Source organism: Zymoseptoria tritici, chromosome 6 (assembly GCF_000219625.1).
Source record: "Zymoseptoria tritici IPO323 chromosome 6, whole genome shotgun sequence".
Lineage (NCBI taxonomy): Eukaryota > Fungi > Ascomycota > Dothideomycetes > Mycosphaerellales > Mycosphaerellaceae > Zymoseptoria > Zymoseptoria tritici.
The window spans coordinates 2101730-2119104 of record NC_018213.1 but is presented as its reverse complement, the minus strand read 5'-3'; the positions used below and the strand labels follow the sequence as shown (position 1 = coordinate 2119104).

Below are 17375 nucleotides of genomic sequence, written 5' to 3'. Positions count from 1 at the left end.
ATCTCTTTAACAAGATCATTAGGGAACTGTAACATCTGTTAAACTATACTAGACCAGACATTAGTTTTGCTGTTAACCACTATATAAGGTTCCTTTAGAACCTAGGACCTTTGCATGTTTAGGTAGCTAAATACATCTGGAGATATGTTGTAGGCACAATTAACAAGTGCCTTGTATATAGGAAAACTAAGGAGCAAATTCAGATTAAAGCATTCTTAGACTCTAACTTTGCTAGTAATCCTAGCATATCTAGGTCTACCTTAGGAATGCTCTTTAAAATTGTAGGAGGCCTAGTTGTCTGGAGATCTTAACTGTAGAAAGAAGTAGTGCTGTCTAGCACTAAGGCAGAGTACCTCTCTCTTACTAAGGCAATAAGAGAAGTGAATTAGGTAAGGAATCTTATTAATAAGCTCTAGCCCTTTACCTAGGCCAAAAGCATTTCTACTATCCTTATTAAAGTGGACAATTAATTAGCTATTAGCCTTGTGGAAAACTATGCTAACTCCAAAAGATCAAGACATGTCTCTCTTAGGAACTATTACTACAGAGAGCAACATAATAAGGGGAGTATTAAGGTGGAGTTTGTAAGGACAGACATGTAGCTTGTAGACTGTCTAACAAAACCAAAATCCCTAAATACTATCCTCTAATGTAGGCGTCTACTAAAAAGAGCATCTCGTGCGAGTATGAGAGGAACACATCCTAACATAGTCGCACGAAATGAGAGGCTAATATAGGAATTGAACCTGTGACCTTCTGATTTGTGGTTAGAAATTATACTACTAGACCAACTAGCCCTTAATAAGAAGAGGGAAATTGCTCTCAAATTTATGCCTTAGTACCTACATTCCCACCTAAGAAGGATTCCCTCCCTAGAATTATACTATTTCATTTGTTATAAAACTAAGAAGCATAACACTTAGAACACTTATTTTATTCTTATCTGTACAAAGGAAAGGAGGCAACTATATACCTCTATAAAAGCATCTAAGAAACTATAAGAAAAACACCCAGCTAAAGGAAAACTTTTCTATAAAAACCCAAAAGTATTAGAGTATGTCCTAGAACCTACAGCCTGCCCCCCTAGAACTACTACTAAAAGACTAAGCTAATTCCCCTAGAATCTTAACTTAAAGCCTAGGAGAATATTAGTTTCTATTAGGGAAGAAGGGATTTTAAGGAGAACATACACAGGATGCTATGCTACTAACTACTACTTTATCTCTGCCTTGTTAGAGCTTAACATTTAGCTAAGAGGAGTCTAGTTATAGCACAACACAAATCCCTAAGGATTAGGAGTTGTTAGACTAGGGTAGTTTTCTACTAGGAAGGCCTACTCCCTTAGGTTATATAGCTCCTCTATTACTATATTAATAAGGTCTATAGTAAGGAGATCCTTATTAAGCTTAGCTATAAAATTATTAAAGTAAGCTACAAAAGAGAAGGGACCCTAAGCCCTAACATTTACTCTATTGTAGTGTCTGTTTATCTCTCCTCTAATAAGTTAATGTATAGTCTAATGTGCTATAGAACTATCTTTGTAGATCTATAGGAGATCTCTACTGCTAATAGCTCTTGCTTTATTAATAACTTGCTAGAAGGTTTTCCTAGGGACAGAGAAAGCTACTCTTCTTTTAGAAGCTATAGCTAGTAATGTGGATTGTGTTGTTAACAGCTGTAAGGGATGGATAATAGATTAGCTGATAAATTGGCTAAATAGATAAGAGGTATAGATTATAAAGTGGAGGAATGAAAAAGCTGGAAGAAGATGCTTTTTAACAAGCTAAAGCCGAGCATTAGCCACGTAGTAGGTGAATACCTGCTATATTTAGGTGACAGACAGCTCGTAATAATGCAGCTGCTAATAGGGGAGTGTTGTAGATCATTAGACTAACTATTAGTGAAGTGCACGTAACTAGTGCTAAGGCATTCCTACACATAGATAGCTAAAGTAAGAATCTCATACTTGAGATTCTCTCTGCATGACAATATATACCTGCCAATTAGAGGTCTTCTTCCACTCAGCTTGAGCCCAATCACAACATAGGAGATCTCTATTACTAATAGCTCTTACTTTATCGATAACTTGCTAGAAGGTTTTCTTAAGGACAAAGAAAGCTGCTCTTCTTCTAGAAGCTATAACTAGTAATATAGATTATATTATTAATAGCTGTAAGGGATAGATAATAGATTAGCTAATAAATTAGCTAAATAGATAAGAGGTGTAGATTATAAAGTAGAGGAATAAAAAAGCTAGAAGAAGATACTTTTTAATAAGCTAAAGCCGAGCATTAGCTACGTAGTAGGTAAATACCTGCTATATTTAGGTAATAGACAGCTCGTAATAATGCAGCTGCTAATAGGGGAGTGTTATAGATTATTAGACTAACTATTAGTAAAGTACATGTAACTAGTGCTAAGGCATTCCTATATATAGATAGCTAAAGTAAGAATCTTACACTTAAGATTCTCTCTGCATAACAATATATACCTGCTAATTAGAGGTCTTCTTCTACTTAGCTTAAGTCCAATTACAACACTAATGCCATCCTCTCCAATGCTGATCCTCCACTCAAATCCACAATGTCGTCCTCCTCGCCAGAGTCTTCGTCGACGTCAAAGACCTACCACGGCTCATGCCACTGCAAAGCAATCCGCTTCACGGCCACCTTGCCCGAACCCTTACATCCTGAGGGAACGGGCAAGGTGCTACGGTGTAATTGCTCGATTTGCACGAAGAATGGTATATCCACCTTCCAACACCTCAAATTCACACCCATACCTCACAAAAAGGCTCACAAGCCATGCAGGCTATTTCCTCGTCTACCCTCTCCGGCACGACGTAATCTTCGAACCTGGCTGCGAAGAGAAGATGAAGGCGTATTTGATGGGCCTCAAAACCAAGCCCCACCGATTCTGTTCGGAATGCAGCAGTTCGATACTCATCGACTTTGAAAAGTCGACATTTGAGAAGGAGAGGAAGTTTTTGGCTGTGAATGTATGCTCTGCCTTTCCTCCTTTGCCGCGGCATTTGTATGATTGGTGCGCTGACTGGTGGCGTTGTAGGCGGCGATGTTCACGGACTTTGATCTGGGAAAGGCGGAGATTCAGACTTTTGATGGGAGGGAGAGGTTGGGGCCGAAGTATGAGGCATGAGGATGAGAGGAGTGTGGAGGTGGGGAGGTTCATGAGCATGCGCGCATGTGTAAACGCTTCCGTCCCGCCAACCTGGTCGGACGTTGTGAATTCAACGCGGTTAGCGTAGAAGGAGAAGAGAGTGAAGTGAAGCGGAAGGCTTGCCACCTTGATGGTCACGCAGAGGCGCGGGGGCAAATGTGATGCCAGTGAGGAGGGCGAGGGAAGGAAGAGTGCGACGTCGAAGCTAATGTACATCTGACCTAGTCATCATCCATCTGCTGAACCACGAGCTCATAGTCCGCCTCAGCCTTTTTGTCGCCAGCATGATTGCTGCTGCGACGTTGCTGGAGCCACAAGAACAAAGATAACCACAACAGCAAGACGGCAGCGACAGCTACCCAAGCCGCTATCGCATGCTTGAAAAGGAAGGTTCCTGTTAGGCCACTGTGCAAGCTGTCAGCCTGGCTCGGTATGCGTGGACTTCCGCATCTTACGTGGCGGTGTTTGCAAATCCTAGTACGATGGACGCTCGTCCTGCGAAGACGTGCACGTGCGTGACCGTGCTACGGGAATGTGTACGGACGTATCGGACGTGGTGCAGATAGCCAGTCGCTACTTGGGTACAGACCGAGATGACGAGTAGCAACCCGAGCGCGGTGTGTGTCGAGACATGCTTCCGAAAAGGATTACTCTGTCAGCTCGAGGTCAATGCCGGTCGTCCGGAAATACTGGCTTACAGAGGTCAGCGCTGACAGCCCGATGTGCACGACTATGGCTGTAGCGCCGCAAAGACAAAGGAGGACGCCCCCCAGCTGGATGCAGACATGCAGACTGAAAGATGAAGCTGCTCGAGACCTCATCACAGCAGCTCCGCTCGGGAACGCAACAAGGAACGCCAGAGTCATCAGTGTACCGTGCAGGATGCCTAGTGATGGAGATTCGGTTGACCAGCCCGAGTCTTCGTGGTCGCCTTCCAGCAATCGGGATTCTCGTTCCGAGGATACTCGAAGCTGCCCGGTCTGATCGTCGCTTCCGCTACTGTGGACATTGAAATGGAAACTGTCTAGGAATGACCGTCAGTGGCTCCAACTCTCGAATGAACTTGCAGCCTTAGTCAGAGGATCCTGAAGCTCACCATAATGGCTATGAAGGCCCAATCCAAAGCTCGGATCATCGGACTGTATCTCCTGCAGGTAGTTGTAGGCCCAAATCCATGCTTCACCCTCAGCACTCAAGTGCCGGCGCTGTAAATCGGTGGCGCATCCGCGGCAAATCAGACTGGCCTCGTACAACCCGGTTGATGCATCGAAAGCATTGTACGAGGTCTCCAGCTTGGAGAAAAGTCGATCATCGAGCTCGGGTGGGTAATGACCACTAATAGAGGAGAGGTCAATGTCATACTTTGGATCTGGCACATTGCAATACTCACGTCGCCGAGCGGACGCCAATCGTCAAATCTGAGGCCTGCATCAGCTTTCAACGCCGTATCTGCTAGCTTGGGCCGAACTTACTCTGCATGTTCTCGGAAGGATAGAACACGAACATGACAGCGTCGCTCATGACCGTACCCGGGCCAGCGGCTGCCCATCCTCGCTTCTGCTCGAACTTCCCCGAGAAGGCCAGGTATACGTCGCCGTGCGAGGATCCACCGTGCGGAATTGCAAAGCATATATCCAAAGGGAACGTAGATGCATCACGTTCGCAGAATTGAGGATTGCGGGCAAGTCCAGCGTCCGCTTCGTGAGCTTGGACCGAGTGCATCATCCAGGAAACGATGAAAGAAAATGTCGACCATGACGGCAACATGACCAAACGAGAATGGCGAAAGTCGCAGCGTCGAAATGCCGGACTCAAGCGCAGTGCTTCTGAAGATGGTCGTTCAGCAGTACTTCGCAGGTCGAGTCGCTTTGTGCGGTGACAGTCGTTCGAATCGGGGTACTAACTGCATGTGATCAGCATATTCTCTGATACTCTGAGATAGTTCGGAAGCAGATAGCGCCATTGATCTCGATCGGTGGCTCTGCTCACTCATGCACAGCTGCCTCGAGATAGCCCTTTGGCGTCGAGGAATGTACTGCTGGTCACTGCGTACCTTCGGCCTAGTCGACCATATGCAAGAAGTGACTCAATCACAGCATGGCATGTCACCAAGATGGCCGGAACTGCAGTCGCACTTCTCTTGATCAGCACACGAACGCTTGCGACCGGCATCGCGGATGGTGTTGCCGCCCGAGCGGCGCTTCTTATAATGAGGCAGGTTCGGATACTCCATGTCAAAATACATGTTCTAACTCTCGAATTTCTCCAAGTCCGCTGAACATCTTCTAATTAATTTATATCTAATACTCTACGCATTTCGTCCGGACAAACGAGGAGTGCACTTATAAACACATAGGAGCAGAATAGATATGCATACATTGCTACTGCGCATTTGTGTAATAATATTAACATAGCAAAGTCGAGGACGACAGCAACGCTAAGCGAGCGGGGATCGAAGATACTACCGGGACGCGATATCGAGTGACATAAGTTATCCCAACCTGCCTCATTGTAAGAACCGCCGCCCGAGCCAGTACTTGCATGGATATGCCTGATGCCGTGGATCAACCTTAACATACTTGCCCTACCTCCAACACTCCAAACCGAACTAGTTAGGACTACCTTGTGCGGTGCATGTCACACGACAGCGTAGAGACATATTGCCGATAAGTGGTCTAGAGCAACGATCCTAATGCACATCTCCCAGATTTTCCGTGCAACTTTCACCGTATAGGTATCGCTCGGTTAGCTTGGATAGTGCAGTTTGAGCGGAAGCACGGAGGTATTGCTCAGGGAGCTTACTATACATCAGACTTAAGCCGGTTGGGGTTGCATCTCACACTCTGAGCCAGTGCCGTTACAATGGTTGACGCCATCAAGCTCCCCTTTTCATAGGATGTAATGTGGACCAGACATCGCATATCATTGCTCGTATATGGAAATCCACGCCGACACAACGATGTGGACGACGAGGTGTAAATGAATGACTAAGAGGTCAGGTCATGCAAGACATAAGACTTCCCCTCCTTATCCACCATTTCTTCAAGAGTTTCCGCTCCCAATGCTTTTCCACCTACTGCGCAATCTTGTAATCGTCGAATTTGGCCGGAAACTCGGTCCAATGAGCTCCAGTCTCGAAGATGCTGAGCCTAATCGTAAGAGACAAGAGTTAGTCATCAGCAACGCCATGAGTGTACGGGATGATCGAAAATCGGGACCAGTCACAGCTTACTACACAACAGAAGAAGTTAGCAAATGTCCTTGGTGTATCCAAGAATGTGATGGTGACATACCAATTCATCATAGTCCGACTCATCAAGCGCAGACATGTTGTAACTCGGGCCACCCTCGAAGACCATCTCGTTGCCCCTACGGACGTTGCAGCCCGATGCAGGACAGGCTTCCTGAGGAGCGGCGTCGATGGAGCGCCTCAAGTTTTGGAAGATATAGGAGCCGCCGGAGTAGTCACTGTTGCCGAGACAGATGTTCTCCCGGCCGTTGGACTGAACTACGTAGAGGACGTTTCTGCAATCACCTCCCTGAAAAATACGAAGGAGTAGTGGTCAGTGATGTTCATACCAGGTAGCGAGGGGACCAGAAGGAGGTTTTGGGTACGGTAACGTACATTGAAGGCCTGGCCGGTAATGCGCCAACTGGTCGGAATGGCGCGGACCTCGATGCTACAACGATGGGCAGGAATGTTAGTTCAAAAGGTAATTCTCGAGAACCGTTGCTGGCCAGGCTTTTGCCTCTTTTTCTTCTTTCTGTTTCTTTTCTGTTTTCGTACCTGCGGAAGGCATTGCCTGAAGCACGAGGACAGCACTCTGTGGGGTTCACGTTTCTGCAGATGACGGTGCCGTCGGCCGCACCGCAGGTGTTTGATCGCGAGGCATAGAGGTCTACGATTAGTGAGTGAGTATGAGGAACACAGGGGTGAGATGTTTCGCGGCTTCCAGCTTTTGGTGAACGTACCAATGGCCGACACGCCGGCGATCAGATAGGGCAAGATGTGGGAGAAATGCATGGTGAATCAAGGGATGTTTGTGTTGTCTTTGTGTGTGTAGGTTGTTTGAACTTGAAGCTGATGGAAGATGGAAGGAAATGGCTTGGAGGGTGCAGCGGCGGTCTTTTATAGTGCAGTATGCAACATTCAGCCGACCTTTGCCGCCCTTGAGAACTCCCTTGGCCTTTCATCTGCGACGGAGAGTTTCAATTCCGTCCTATCAGGCGATATATCAGATGGACGCACATGTGCTTGGCCTTGGGGATGTACCGATCTCGATTGGAAGCGGAGTCGTAGTCACCAGCTTCAACTGCAGCGTGTAACCCAGGGATATCCACCAGACAAAGGAGCCGAACTTTCTCGAGGTGGATCCAAGTCCGGTGAAGGAGGTAATGTGAAAGCCCTTGAGCGAAGGATCGCAGGAATGCATTGGGTGTCGAGAGTGAGGAGGAGTATGTGGCATCGTTCGGTCTCATCGACCATGAGACCGGGTCTGAATTGCAGACGCGAGTGCGGACTCCATGAGGAAGGTGTTCCGGAAGGACCATACGGCAGCACTACTTGCAGCGCGCATCATTTCCGCCGGTGCAGTTGATTCGACCTCTTTGCTCTTGCATTGGTACCGTCACTGTGTCAGCGAACAGCTGTCTCTGCATCCCAGAAGAGCCCCCAATCCATCGTTGCACGATTTGAGTCGTGGCCCACGTGATTGCTCTCGCTCGCAAACATGTCATTCGAGCTTGGACATGCTCATGCTTCGAGGAGAAACTCATGACCATCACCTGCATCGGGGTCGTCCCCACGTTCTGCAGCCAGGCCGCGCAAGGGCACAGGAACCTGTGCGACGTCAAGGATCAAATTATGCTCGCGCTCGCCAAGAACATGGCAAAGGAACAGAAGGAACTCGGGGATGGCTCTATCTGGTGATCTGCACATGCACCTAATATACGCTGAAGTGTCCTGTTAGCCCAGAGTGGCAGCTGTCACTTGATGCTGGGGTGGAACCTAGTCAATGTTTCAACCTGCAGCGGCGGGCCATGTCGTTATAGTGGTTGGATGCACTACTACTTCCTTCATCATCAGCATCTGCGTCTCCGCACTTCGGCACAGGCAGTCTTCAACTTACATGGGATCCCTGTAGTACTTGATCTCATCAATCGGTATCCTTACGTAGGTAAAGCCGTACCACCACCGTAGCCCACATCTGGTGGAGCAAAAGAAAACTCGGCAGTCATACGCCATGAGGGATGTAAGGGAAACTGGCGGCGCAGGAGGGAAGGTAGTCGGTTCGGGAGGGTGTGGCTGACGCATCCCGATGTACCTTGCGTGGTAATGGGGGGAAGGAGTCGGCTCTTTGCGACGGATTTCATCCAGAATCCTTCGCAGGCATCGTGGACCAACCGTACTCCAAACATTCGTTCCCTCGCCAAGTCGACTTTGCAGGCTGTCACGATGAAGTCCTGGTGTCTTCAGCTGGCCTAGATTCCATACCTCTCCATACTGCTTGCTTCTCCCGTACTGTGGCAATCGCGTCGGTCGGGTTCGCCGGGATCTTTTGGCATATCGAATGAAACTTCAGGCACGAAAGATGTCTACATAGACAAAGTTAAGAATTCATAGGCTCTACTTGTCAATGCTCTAAACCCAGTCCCGCAAATGTCGTCCAGCAACCTCGAAATCCTGTAACGTAGCATACACCGGAGCGCTTAGCCGGATCCACCATGCATCTGCGGTAGAGGAAAACGTCAACCGCCGTGCGACGCTCGATGTTATGGTCCGCTAATTGCCATTCTCCAAGGAACCTTCGTGCTCACGGAATGAAACTCCAATCGGCAGGCGACATTAAAAAGAGCGCAGTCGCCGAAAACTCTGATCATCCGAAACAACGAGCTTACCTTGCGGTCAACGTCGGTGTTTTCTTCTGCCGGCTGGTAAGCTCGAAGGGCTGACTGAGAATTAGGCGGCGATGTTTACGAATTTCGATCTTGGAGCTGCGGAGATTGTGCCATTTAATGGAAGGTGCAGGCTTGGGCCGGCGTACGATGGAGGATTCTGATCATGGTAATGAGGCGGCGGGTGAGGGAGAGATTTTCGATCGGCGTGGAGATGCGAGAAAATAATGAGATGCGTGCGAGTTGCGACAGGAGGATTTGTGTTGACAAACGGCATTGGCGATTGCGCGCGAGTGTGCATACGAGTTATGGCAGCTTGATGAGTGTGGTGCGGATGAGGATGGCGATGAAGAGAAGACATTGGCGAGTAAGCCCTTGCGCTTGTATTCTGCGTATTCGAAATGCGAGCTCATCGCCCATTGCGGAACCTGCGAGCCTATCTCCTTTGCAGACCCTTTACTCCAAATCGAATGTTCGAGTGTTGTTGCTTTGTTTGCGGTCGAATTTGGAAATCCACAGAGGGCTGCTTACATACACACCAAATCCGCTCCTGCACTCGACAGCTGTATCTTCCGAACTGAGGCGCCTGAAGAGGAGGTAGCTGCGAGCCAGATCCGGTATGGCAAGCGCTTTCATGAAGTCGTGCGGTCGCAGGCATTTGTGGGCAACGTCAGTTGCAGAGACTGCCACTGGGCGATGGAGATGGGCTCCTTGGTAGACATGATGTGGCACGCAGCTTTTGCGGCGATGCAAGCCCCCAGATCCAGGCAGCAGGGCACGGCGTACTTCGGACACGACAACCATAAAGTGACATGACGGCGGCGACATCGACAATACTCGCCCGTACGACCGTGCAGTGATGCGCGACAATAATGACACACCCCCATCAAGGCGCAAACTCTTCTCCAACCGCCCGCTCAACGCGGATAGGACTGATGAAAAGAAAAAAGAGAACGAGAGTTCCTCATGTGGTATGCCAAAAATTCCCTGGCGATCCGAAGACCATCAGGAGCAGTCAGTTGATAGTTTTCAACTAGCAAAAACGCAAGCTCAGACGAATCTTCACTGCTATGCGTAAAGCCCGTGCTGTGAAAAGTTAGTGAATTAATCAAAACGTGGGGGGCTCGGGGGAATATTACCACATAGATAATGAAGGAAGAAGGAAGTTTGTAAGAGAGAACGGAAAATAGAAGTACTCGCTGCGACGGCTCGGGTGCATGGGAGCAGCCGTCAGGAGGGAAGGAACGCCGAAGAGGGATGGGATATGCATGCTAACAAGCAAGCTAGGGGCCACAAGAAGCGGGCGTGGCAGGACGGCTGCCGTAGGTAAGATAGGAGAATGGTTTGCTCCTGTTCAGCGTACAATTAAGTTAATATGACTTGCTATTAGGTGTACAAGTAAGTACGCAGGTCTTTCAACAAGACGTCTTAGATGTCGTACACGAAGATTGGCAGACAGGCGATGTGCTATCAATTTTGTCCGCCGGGACATTGGATGAGGTCGAATTGAGTTTACGCTAGCGTGGACAGCATTTTTTCGGGAAGGAGCGATATGAGTGAGCCACACTCGTCGTAGCAGCTTCAACTCGCAGAAGAAGACCACGCCGCTGCAGCTCAAGGTGTCTCAACCTCATCAACGTGAACAGGAGCAGAGCGATCGGGACGATGCGAGCAAAGGGACTAGGCCTTCGCGCCCGCTCGTCTGACAACAGTCTTTCGATCATTTCGGGTGCGAGATGGCGCAGCAGTGTCAGGTCATCATGCTTTGCCAATTGCCATGTTCACGAACGACGCCCAAGCGTCGTGTCATACAAAAGGTCACGATAGCACCACCATCAGGAAATCCAGTCTGGTTGATTCAACTCTCTGTCAGACTGTCATATCTTCGGGAATGAGACGCTGTCAGCATTCAGGTTGGTAACAATCGACGCAGGCGACAACTGCCGTGCCTGGTGCGTCCCGAAAGGCGACCCGCCGAACGACAACGGCGGGAACGGGAAGTGCACCCACAAGCAGGACCCTTGCCTTGTGGGTCGATCGGACGAGAACAACATGAATGGGTCGACACGATCGTGGTGCTCAAGACGTAACATCCTCAAAGTCTTTCATCTCCGGTATCGTCCAAATCATACAGAAGACTCCTATCCCCTTCTGCTCGCATCCCAACAACCTTCTCACTCATCCCCGCCGCCCATCCCATGCAACGCCTCTCCAAAAGCGCTATCATCCAAGCCCGCATCAAAGTCCAGTAACTCTTCTCCCTCGAGATTGGCGAGGTCTCCAAATGTATCAGCGAACATACTGTCTCCGCCTGCATCACCGCTCGCAGCCGCACTGTTGTCGGCTGTAGGAGCATTCGCAGTGTTCGAAGACTCTGCTTGAGGTTGTATAGTCGCCGGCTGAGTCGTAGCTGTTTGAGGTGCACTCGTTGCAGACGTAGGTCCAGCAGCGGATGCTGTCGTCGCGGCACTAGTACCAGCAGCCGGAGCCTGCGATGTAGCGGCTTGTTCTGCAGGTTGTGATGGCGCGGCAGGTGCTCTGGCAGGAACGCCAGCATTCCCCGTCTCGCCAAGACCAAGCGCGCTCTCGTCGAATTCGAGGTTTGAGTCGTCCACGTCCATGACCATGTCTTGCATCAGGGCATCGTTATCCATGTCGAGATCGGGTAAGTCGCCCAAGACATCATTGTTGGCGTTGTTGTTTCCATTTTGCTGGGTTTGCGGAGCTGATGCGGCGGGTTGCGGCTGAGACTGCGCTGGCTGGGCTTGTTGAGGGGGATTTGACGAATTCTGGGCGGTCGTTGCGTTTTGCGAGTTGGCCATGGGGTCTTCATGGTACGTGGCGCTCTCTCCTCCGCCTCCATTCATCACGGACCCTGATTGCTGTTGCGCACTGTCCATGCCGTCCATCGAGGTGTCTTGCTGCGTGTAGATGTAGGTAGGCTCCTTCCGCTCTTTGAAGCCACCTCGCGCGATTCTGGTCGCATCATCATGCGCCGTGACCTTGACCTTCAGCGCACTCTCCACATCTTTCACTACATCATCGACATGTTCTTTCGACGCACCCTCATTCTGTCCATTTGTCGCGGGCTCTTCCAATCTGAATACAGCCACCTCATCCTCGGTATCTTGCAGCGTCGCATACTTCAACCTCTTCTCCGCCTGCGTGAGAGCCTTGACCTTCTTCCAATCCTGCATCTTCGCCGCGTGTTCGGCCTTCATCCGTTCAATCTCAGCCCGTCCTTCCTCCAGATGCTTCTCCACACGCTTGCCAAATTCTTCTACTTGCTCTTGCTTCAGGTTCGTGAACGGCTGTGCTTCCTTGGCCTTCAATGGCTTCGTGTCAGGTCGGTCAACAAAGTCCAGGCTCGGCGGCTCGAGGATACCCTCCGTCAGACCCTTCAGCTCGCCCATCAGGCCAAGTCCCAAGTCTGTAGGAACAATGCTGTATGACGAGTACGGCGAAGAGAACACCTCTTCCATCCATCGATGGTGCTGCATGTATCGTGCAACGCTGATGTCTCGCTGCGTGAGATGGTCGAAGAAGTCGCCCAGTGATGTATCCTCCTCCAATTCCAAGGTCGCATCCGGCACAGCCTCACTTGCTCCAGGTATAGATCCTCTCGGTCCTTCAAGCCGCGGCTTCTTCGCCTCGCGAGGGTTGCCAGACTGCTGTGGGTAGTGCTGCTGTGGATATCTATTCTGATTCATCTGCATGGCGGCCATGGAACTCGCGCCGTACGCGCCTGGCTGACCCGGTTGCTGCATCTGCGCAGCACCAGGCAGATTGACCGTCGGCCAGTTGTTCCGATCGTGCAGCATGAACTCCTTCAACTCCAGCCTGCCTAAGCTCTCAAGCCATCTACGTTGAGCGAGAATTTGCTGCACCTGCGGCGCGATCTGAAGCTGGTTGGCAGGCAGCATGCGCTCAGCTTGATGATAGTGAACAAGCCACAATGCCGAATCCGGTGGAGGCGCGTTGACTGACGGATTCTTGGCGACGAAGTGATACCGCGTCCGCGCATGCGAAGCCATCTGGTCGACTCCAGGTCTGAAACCCATTGTATGCACGCGCATCTCCACTGTGTATCCATTGAGCTCATGTCTATACGTTGCCTCCGGGTCTGCCCATGCGTATCCATCTGAAGGAAAAGGCTGATCGGTCTTCTCGACAGGAATCCACTCCAGCCACATTGTGCCGTCTGATGGGGCTGTCGTGTAGGTCCAGGACATGGGCGCAACCTGTTTGACGATTGAAGGCGCATCGAGGAGGTAGCGGTAGGCTTGTTCGACGGGGAGCTGGGCGAGGAGTGGAAATCGGTGGTGGGAGATCAAGTGCATGTGCGGTTGAAGTTGCGCCGCAACTCCTTGGAGACTGTCGAGGCGCGTCAGTATATTTGTGAGTGTCGAGTTGAATTGACACGTACGGATTCTGCATCTTGAAGGAAATGCGACACTTGGTCGGTTGCGGATTCGGTGTGATATGAAGACTGATCAATTCATGGACGATGCGATGCGATGGAGCTTGCAATGCTTGAAGCGCGACTTCACATTCGCGATTCTGACGGATATAGCCGGCGCTAGCATCCCGATCAGGCAGGCGCAAGAAGTAGCGTAGTATACATGGGCTGTACTTTCGATCAGACGTCCCACTGAAGTACCCACGTCGTCAACACAGTTCACGAGTGGCATGGTATTTTCGCTGATCTAGGGAACCTTCGAGGTCAAAATCTGAACCCGAGAATACGGCAGGAACGCCACCCGCAGGGAAGGCCATGCTGCAGATCATTGAGAAGGGGGCATCTCTCCAGATTGTGGACAGCCACGAAGCATTGAGAGAATTCAACATATCGTACGTGTGTATACGTTGCAAACAACAAGAAATCACAATCAAAGCAGAATCCCTCATTTCGGCTGTCACGCCCAATGGATATCAAGCAAAATCAAAAGCAGCTCTCAAGGCAAAGCATCATCCAAGAAAGGGAATCACAACGAAACGGAACGCTGTCATTGCTGGACTCAAAGCGAGTGATTTCAAAAAGCTCGAATCATAAAAATCATGCGAAATGCCAACTCTTTCGTTGCCTTTCGTTCCTTTGCATCATCATGCGAAATTATGTATAGCTCCAAAGGAGTCTGTTCGGTTGGGGTATCTTCTTCGTGATCAGAAAGTCCGGTCGTTTCGTTCTCAGTAGACTGAGCTTTCGTTTCAAGGCATAAAGGGTCGTCAAGGTCGTCATATGTAAAAGGGTAGGGAGAATGTTGATGTCGAAGTAGTAGTGACGGTGCTCGTCGGACGGCATGTCGATGAGTTCAAGAGCGGTGGTCACCAGCACGGCTGCCCTCACTCGTCGCAACGGCGACAAGAGCCTCGAGTTTAGCCATGCCGTCTTGGCGGGGAGTCTGTTGAGAGAAATCCGGAGGAGGGTATGGTGGTCCTTGGGTCGTCTGCAGGGCATATGTCTGCGGTGGTTGGCTCGGGGGTGCCGAGTGGTATGATAGATATCCAGAATCGGCTCTAGCAACCTTGTTCTCATCTGCGACCACAGCTGCGGACGGGTACACCTCTGCAGTGCCCGGAGGATTGACGATGACAGGGTTGTACTCTGCTCCAAGCGAGGTGGAAGGTGTCGGGACGCCATCGCTGCTGCCCGAGTCCTCTGGCGAAGGTCGATTGATAGTCGGACCTCCCAGGACAGTCGGGATCGGACCACCATACCAACCACTGCGCTTGTATTTGCGTGGAGTCGAAATGTGATCAGGCATTGAAAAGTGCTTATGCTGGACGTACTGTGCCGTGGGAGGTGGCGGAAACTGAAAGCCGGGCGCCGGTGGCTGGCTTGGTTGCCAATGACCCTCAGTAGGCGCATTTGCCGCAGTGATATCCAGTCTTGTCAAGCCTTGCTGCAGGAGTGACTCGACTGGGCGTCCGGAGGACATCGGCCGAGAGTCAGTCATCATTGGACTTGGCTGTTGTCTGGCGCTTGGTGGCGGCACATGATCGAAGCTTTCTATTCCCGGCAACCGCGTCATCTGGCTGGCGGCTTGGTGTTGAGTGAAAGCCGGTCGTGGCTCATCCGGTGTCTGATGGTAAGTCAGGCCGCTCGTAGCTGGTCTCTGCGCGTATTGAGAGTTGGTGCTTGGGTGCCATGTCCTCCTCCGCCATTCCATATCGGTCTCGGAATCTCTCCGCCCATGCGAAAACACAGAACTTGTAGGACTTCCAAAAGTACTGCTGTTCTGGGAGAAATTTGAAGATGTCCCGGAAGGCAGCGGATTAAAGTAAGGTTGCGCGTGAGGCGGTTGAAGCTGGAATGGGTTATTGGCCGACGGTACCGAAAGTCTGCGACTGGACGGACGTGCGCCGTTGTAGTATGATGATCGGCCGAGTGCTGAGCTTGGCGAAGCCATGACCGCGCTGTGATACTGAGGGCTTTGGCCACCGGTAGAGTACGCCGTCGACGTCGGGGTGCTGTATCCCGACGAAGCTTGGTTGTAATAGGCATAGTGTGGCGGCATCCCAGGATTTCCGTTATATGAGTCCATCGATTGACTGTGACGATGGGACGATTCATTCGCCATCGCCAGTGGCTGAGGTCGGCGGCGTATGTCTTCAGGAATGCCGACGCTAGATGCGGTCGAGCCAATGCTGGATGTCGACAAGTTGCGGCTGTGGCCCCGAACATATCCGCTCTGGCTGCCGATGGTAGAGGCACGAGATCTGCTGTTCGGTGTCGGTCGTACACGATCTGTTCGTATCTGTCGCTGGAACCTCGTGCTCGTCGCAGCCAGAGAGTCGCCGGGGATCTCCTCGTTCACATGGACTGTCTGTGCGTGTTGTCGCAGATTGTCGAGTCGAGAAAATCGCCGTGAGCAGTGGCATTGAAATGGTCGTTCTCCAGTGTGTTTCCTGAATTGTGTCAGCATTGTCACCTAGACTCTTATCTATCACGACCAACCGTATGTGCCTAGCCAGATGCTCACTTCGTGTGAAGCTCAGTTGGCAGGGCGGGAAGTCTGTGCAGAAGAACCGTTGTGCCTTCTTCTTCTTCGAGGGTCTCTCGCCGTCGCTACCGACGCTCTCATTATCCGAACCATCGTCTTCATTCTCGTCGTCCTCGGCTTCTCCCATCTCAATGTCCTGCGAGTCTCGAGGTGTATGCGCCGTGAAGTGCGAACTGTCCCGCTTCGACGCCTCTTTCCGAGGACTCTCCATCATTCGTGCACTCGACGACTCGTCCGGGAGTGGTCTCTGTCCCAGCACGCCACCGAATGAATGTCTCGTCGGAGTGCTCGCTGTGGGCTCCTCATCGTTCGTTGTCGCGGATTGGGCTCCGTGGGTCGCTTCGGATTGTCGTGGGGTGGTCGGCGTGTGTACATTTCCAGTCTGGGTGCCTTCTGGTACTCGTAGACTAGTATTGACGATGGCAGGGGCGGCCATCTGAACCGCGACAGCGCGACAGCGGTGCTGCGAGTCGAATGCCCTGCTTACGCCCGTGACTGTGCGACGGACGATGCAGGCTGGGCAGTCGTGAAGATGTGACCGTTCGCCGGACAGTGTTCGTAATCGTCGTCTTCGAGGTGCGATCCCATACACAGGCAACGCTCAGCTGCGGGCAAGCAGCGTGGTGGAGAAGTGATGCGGGTATGCGTGCAGTGTATGCAGGCCGACGGTTCACTGGTGTCTCAGAAGCGATGTGTCTGAGACTCGACCAACTGGCGTTAAGGATAGACTGGAATAGAATAGGCCAACAGCAGAGGTAGATGTGATAGAAGCGTCACCGTCCGTGTGAAGCGAACGGGAAGCCGCAGGGCGAGGGGGAGTGTTGGCAGGTACAGAGGGCGATCGTGCCTGCGCGCCTACAGACGCAGACCGGGCCAGATAAGGTACAAGTCCGGGTGGGGTGGATGTCGTTGCTGGTGCCTTTTTGAAACAGCAGGCATGTGCGAGTGACTCTGTCCGAATCCCGCCACGCCCGTCAAATCGCTGACGTTGAAAGCGAGGCGGCAGGCAGGGTGAGCAACTTTCACAGGTGGGGAAAGGAAAGTCGTAAGTAGATCCCGGCGGAGGCGACACGGCTGCAGCTAATGGATAGGCGGCTAGTAGCAGATCTGGCGAGGGCACGCAGAGGAGGAGCAACCAGGTGGTACGGAGTGACTGCAGCAAAGGCGGACGGCCGCTGTTTGCGTTGTCGTGTGTGCAGATGGAGGGGAAGTTGTTGGATGTGAGATGAGGTAAGGCGGGTAGAGAGGCGCAGGGCAGTGCAATGCACGGCGGGGGAACGCCGAGTAGATGTACGAATA

General features: G+C 51.1%; 4 protein-coding genes across 4 annotated transcripts; 1 reads left to right on the top strand and 3 right to left on the bottom strand.

The window, feature by feature from the left end:
* Positions 1-2619: 2619 nt before the first annotated feature.
* Positions 2620-2998, top strand: MYCGRDRAFT_29435 (uncharacterized protein; the record flags this gene model as incomplete). The annotated part of the gene is made up of 2 exons (XM_003851693.1): positions 2620-2743; positions 2811-2998. Coding segments are annotated over 2 exons (312 nt in total), but the record flags the coding sequence as incomplete, so codon positions are not given.
* A 3226-nt stretch (positions 2999-6224) lies between these two features.
* On the bottom strand, positions 6225-7255 carry MYCGRDRAFT_73448 (uncharacterized protein; the record flags this gene model as incomplete). The annotated part of the gene is made up of 5 exons (XM_003851565.1): positions 6225-6326; positions 6472-6716; positions 6803-6857; positions 6965-7076; positions 7150-7255. The coding sequence occupies 5 exons, from the start codon at positions 7199-7201 to the stop codon at positions 6251-6253; spliced, it is 540 nt and encodes a 179-aa protein (XP_003851613.1).
* A 4756-nt stretch (positions 7256-12011) lies between these two features.
* Positions 12012-13436, bottom strand: MYCGRDRAFT_44444 (uncharacterized protein; the record flags this gene model as incomplete). The annotated part of the gene is made up of 1 exon (XM_003851564.1): positions 12012-13436. A coding segment is annotated over one exon (1425 nt), but the record flags the coding sequence as incomplete, so codon positions are not given.
* A 469-nt stretch (positions 13437-13905) lies between these two features.
* On the bottom strand, positions 13906-16203 carry MYCGRDRAFT_73447 (uncharacterized protein; the record flags this gene model as incomplete). Its single annotated transcript, XM_003851563.1, has 2 exons — positions 13906-15981; positions 16031-16203. The coding sequence occupies 2 exons, from the start codon at positions 16201-16203 to the stop codon at positions 14385-14387; spliced, it is 1770 nt and encodes a 589-aa protein (XP_003851611.1).
* Between the last annotated feature and the right edge of the window lie 1172 nt (positions 16204-17375).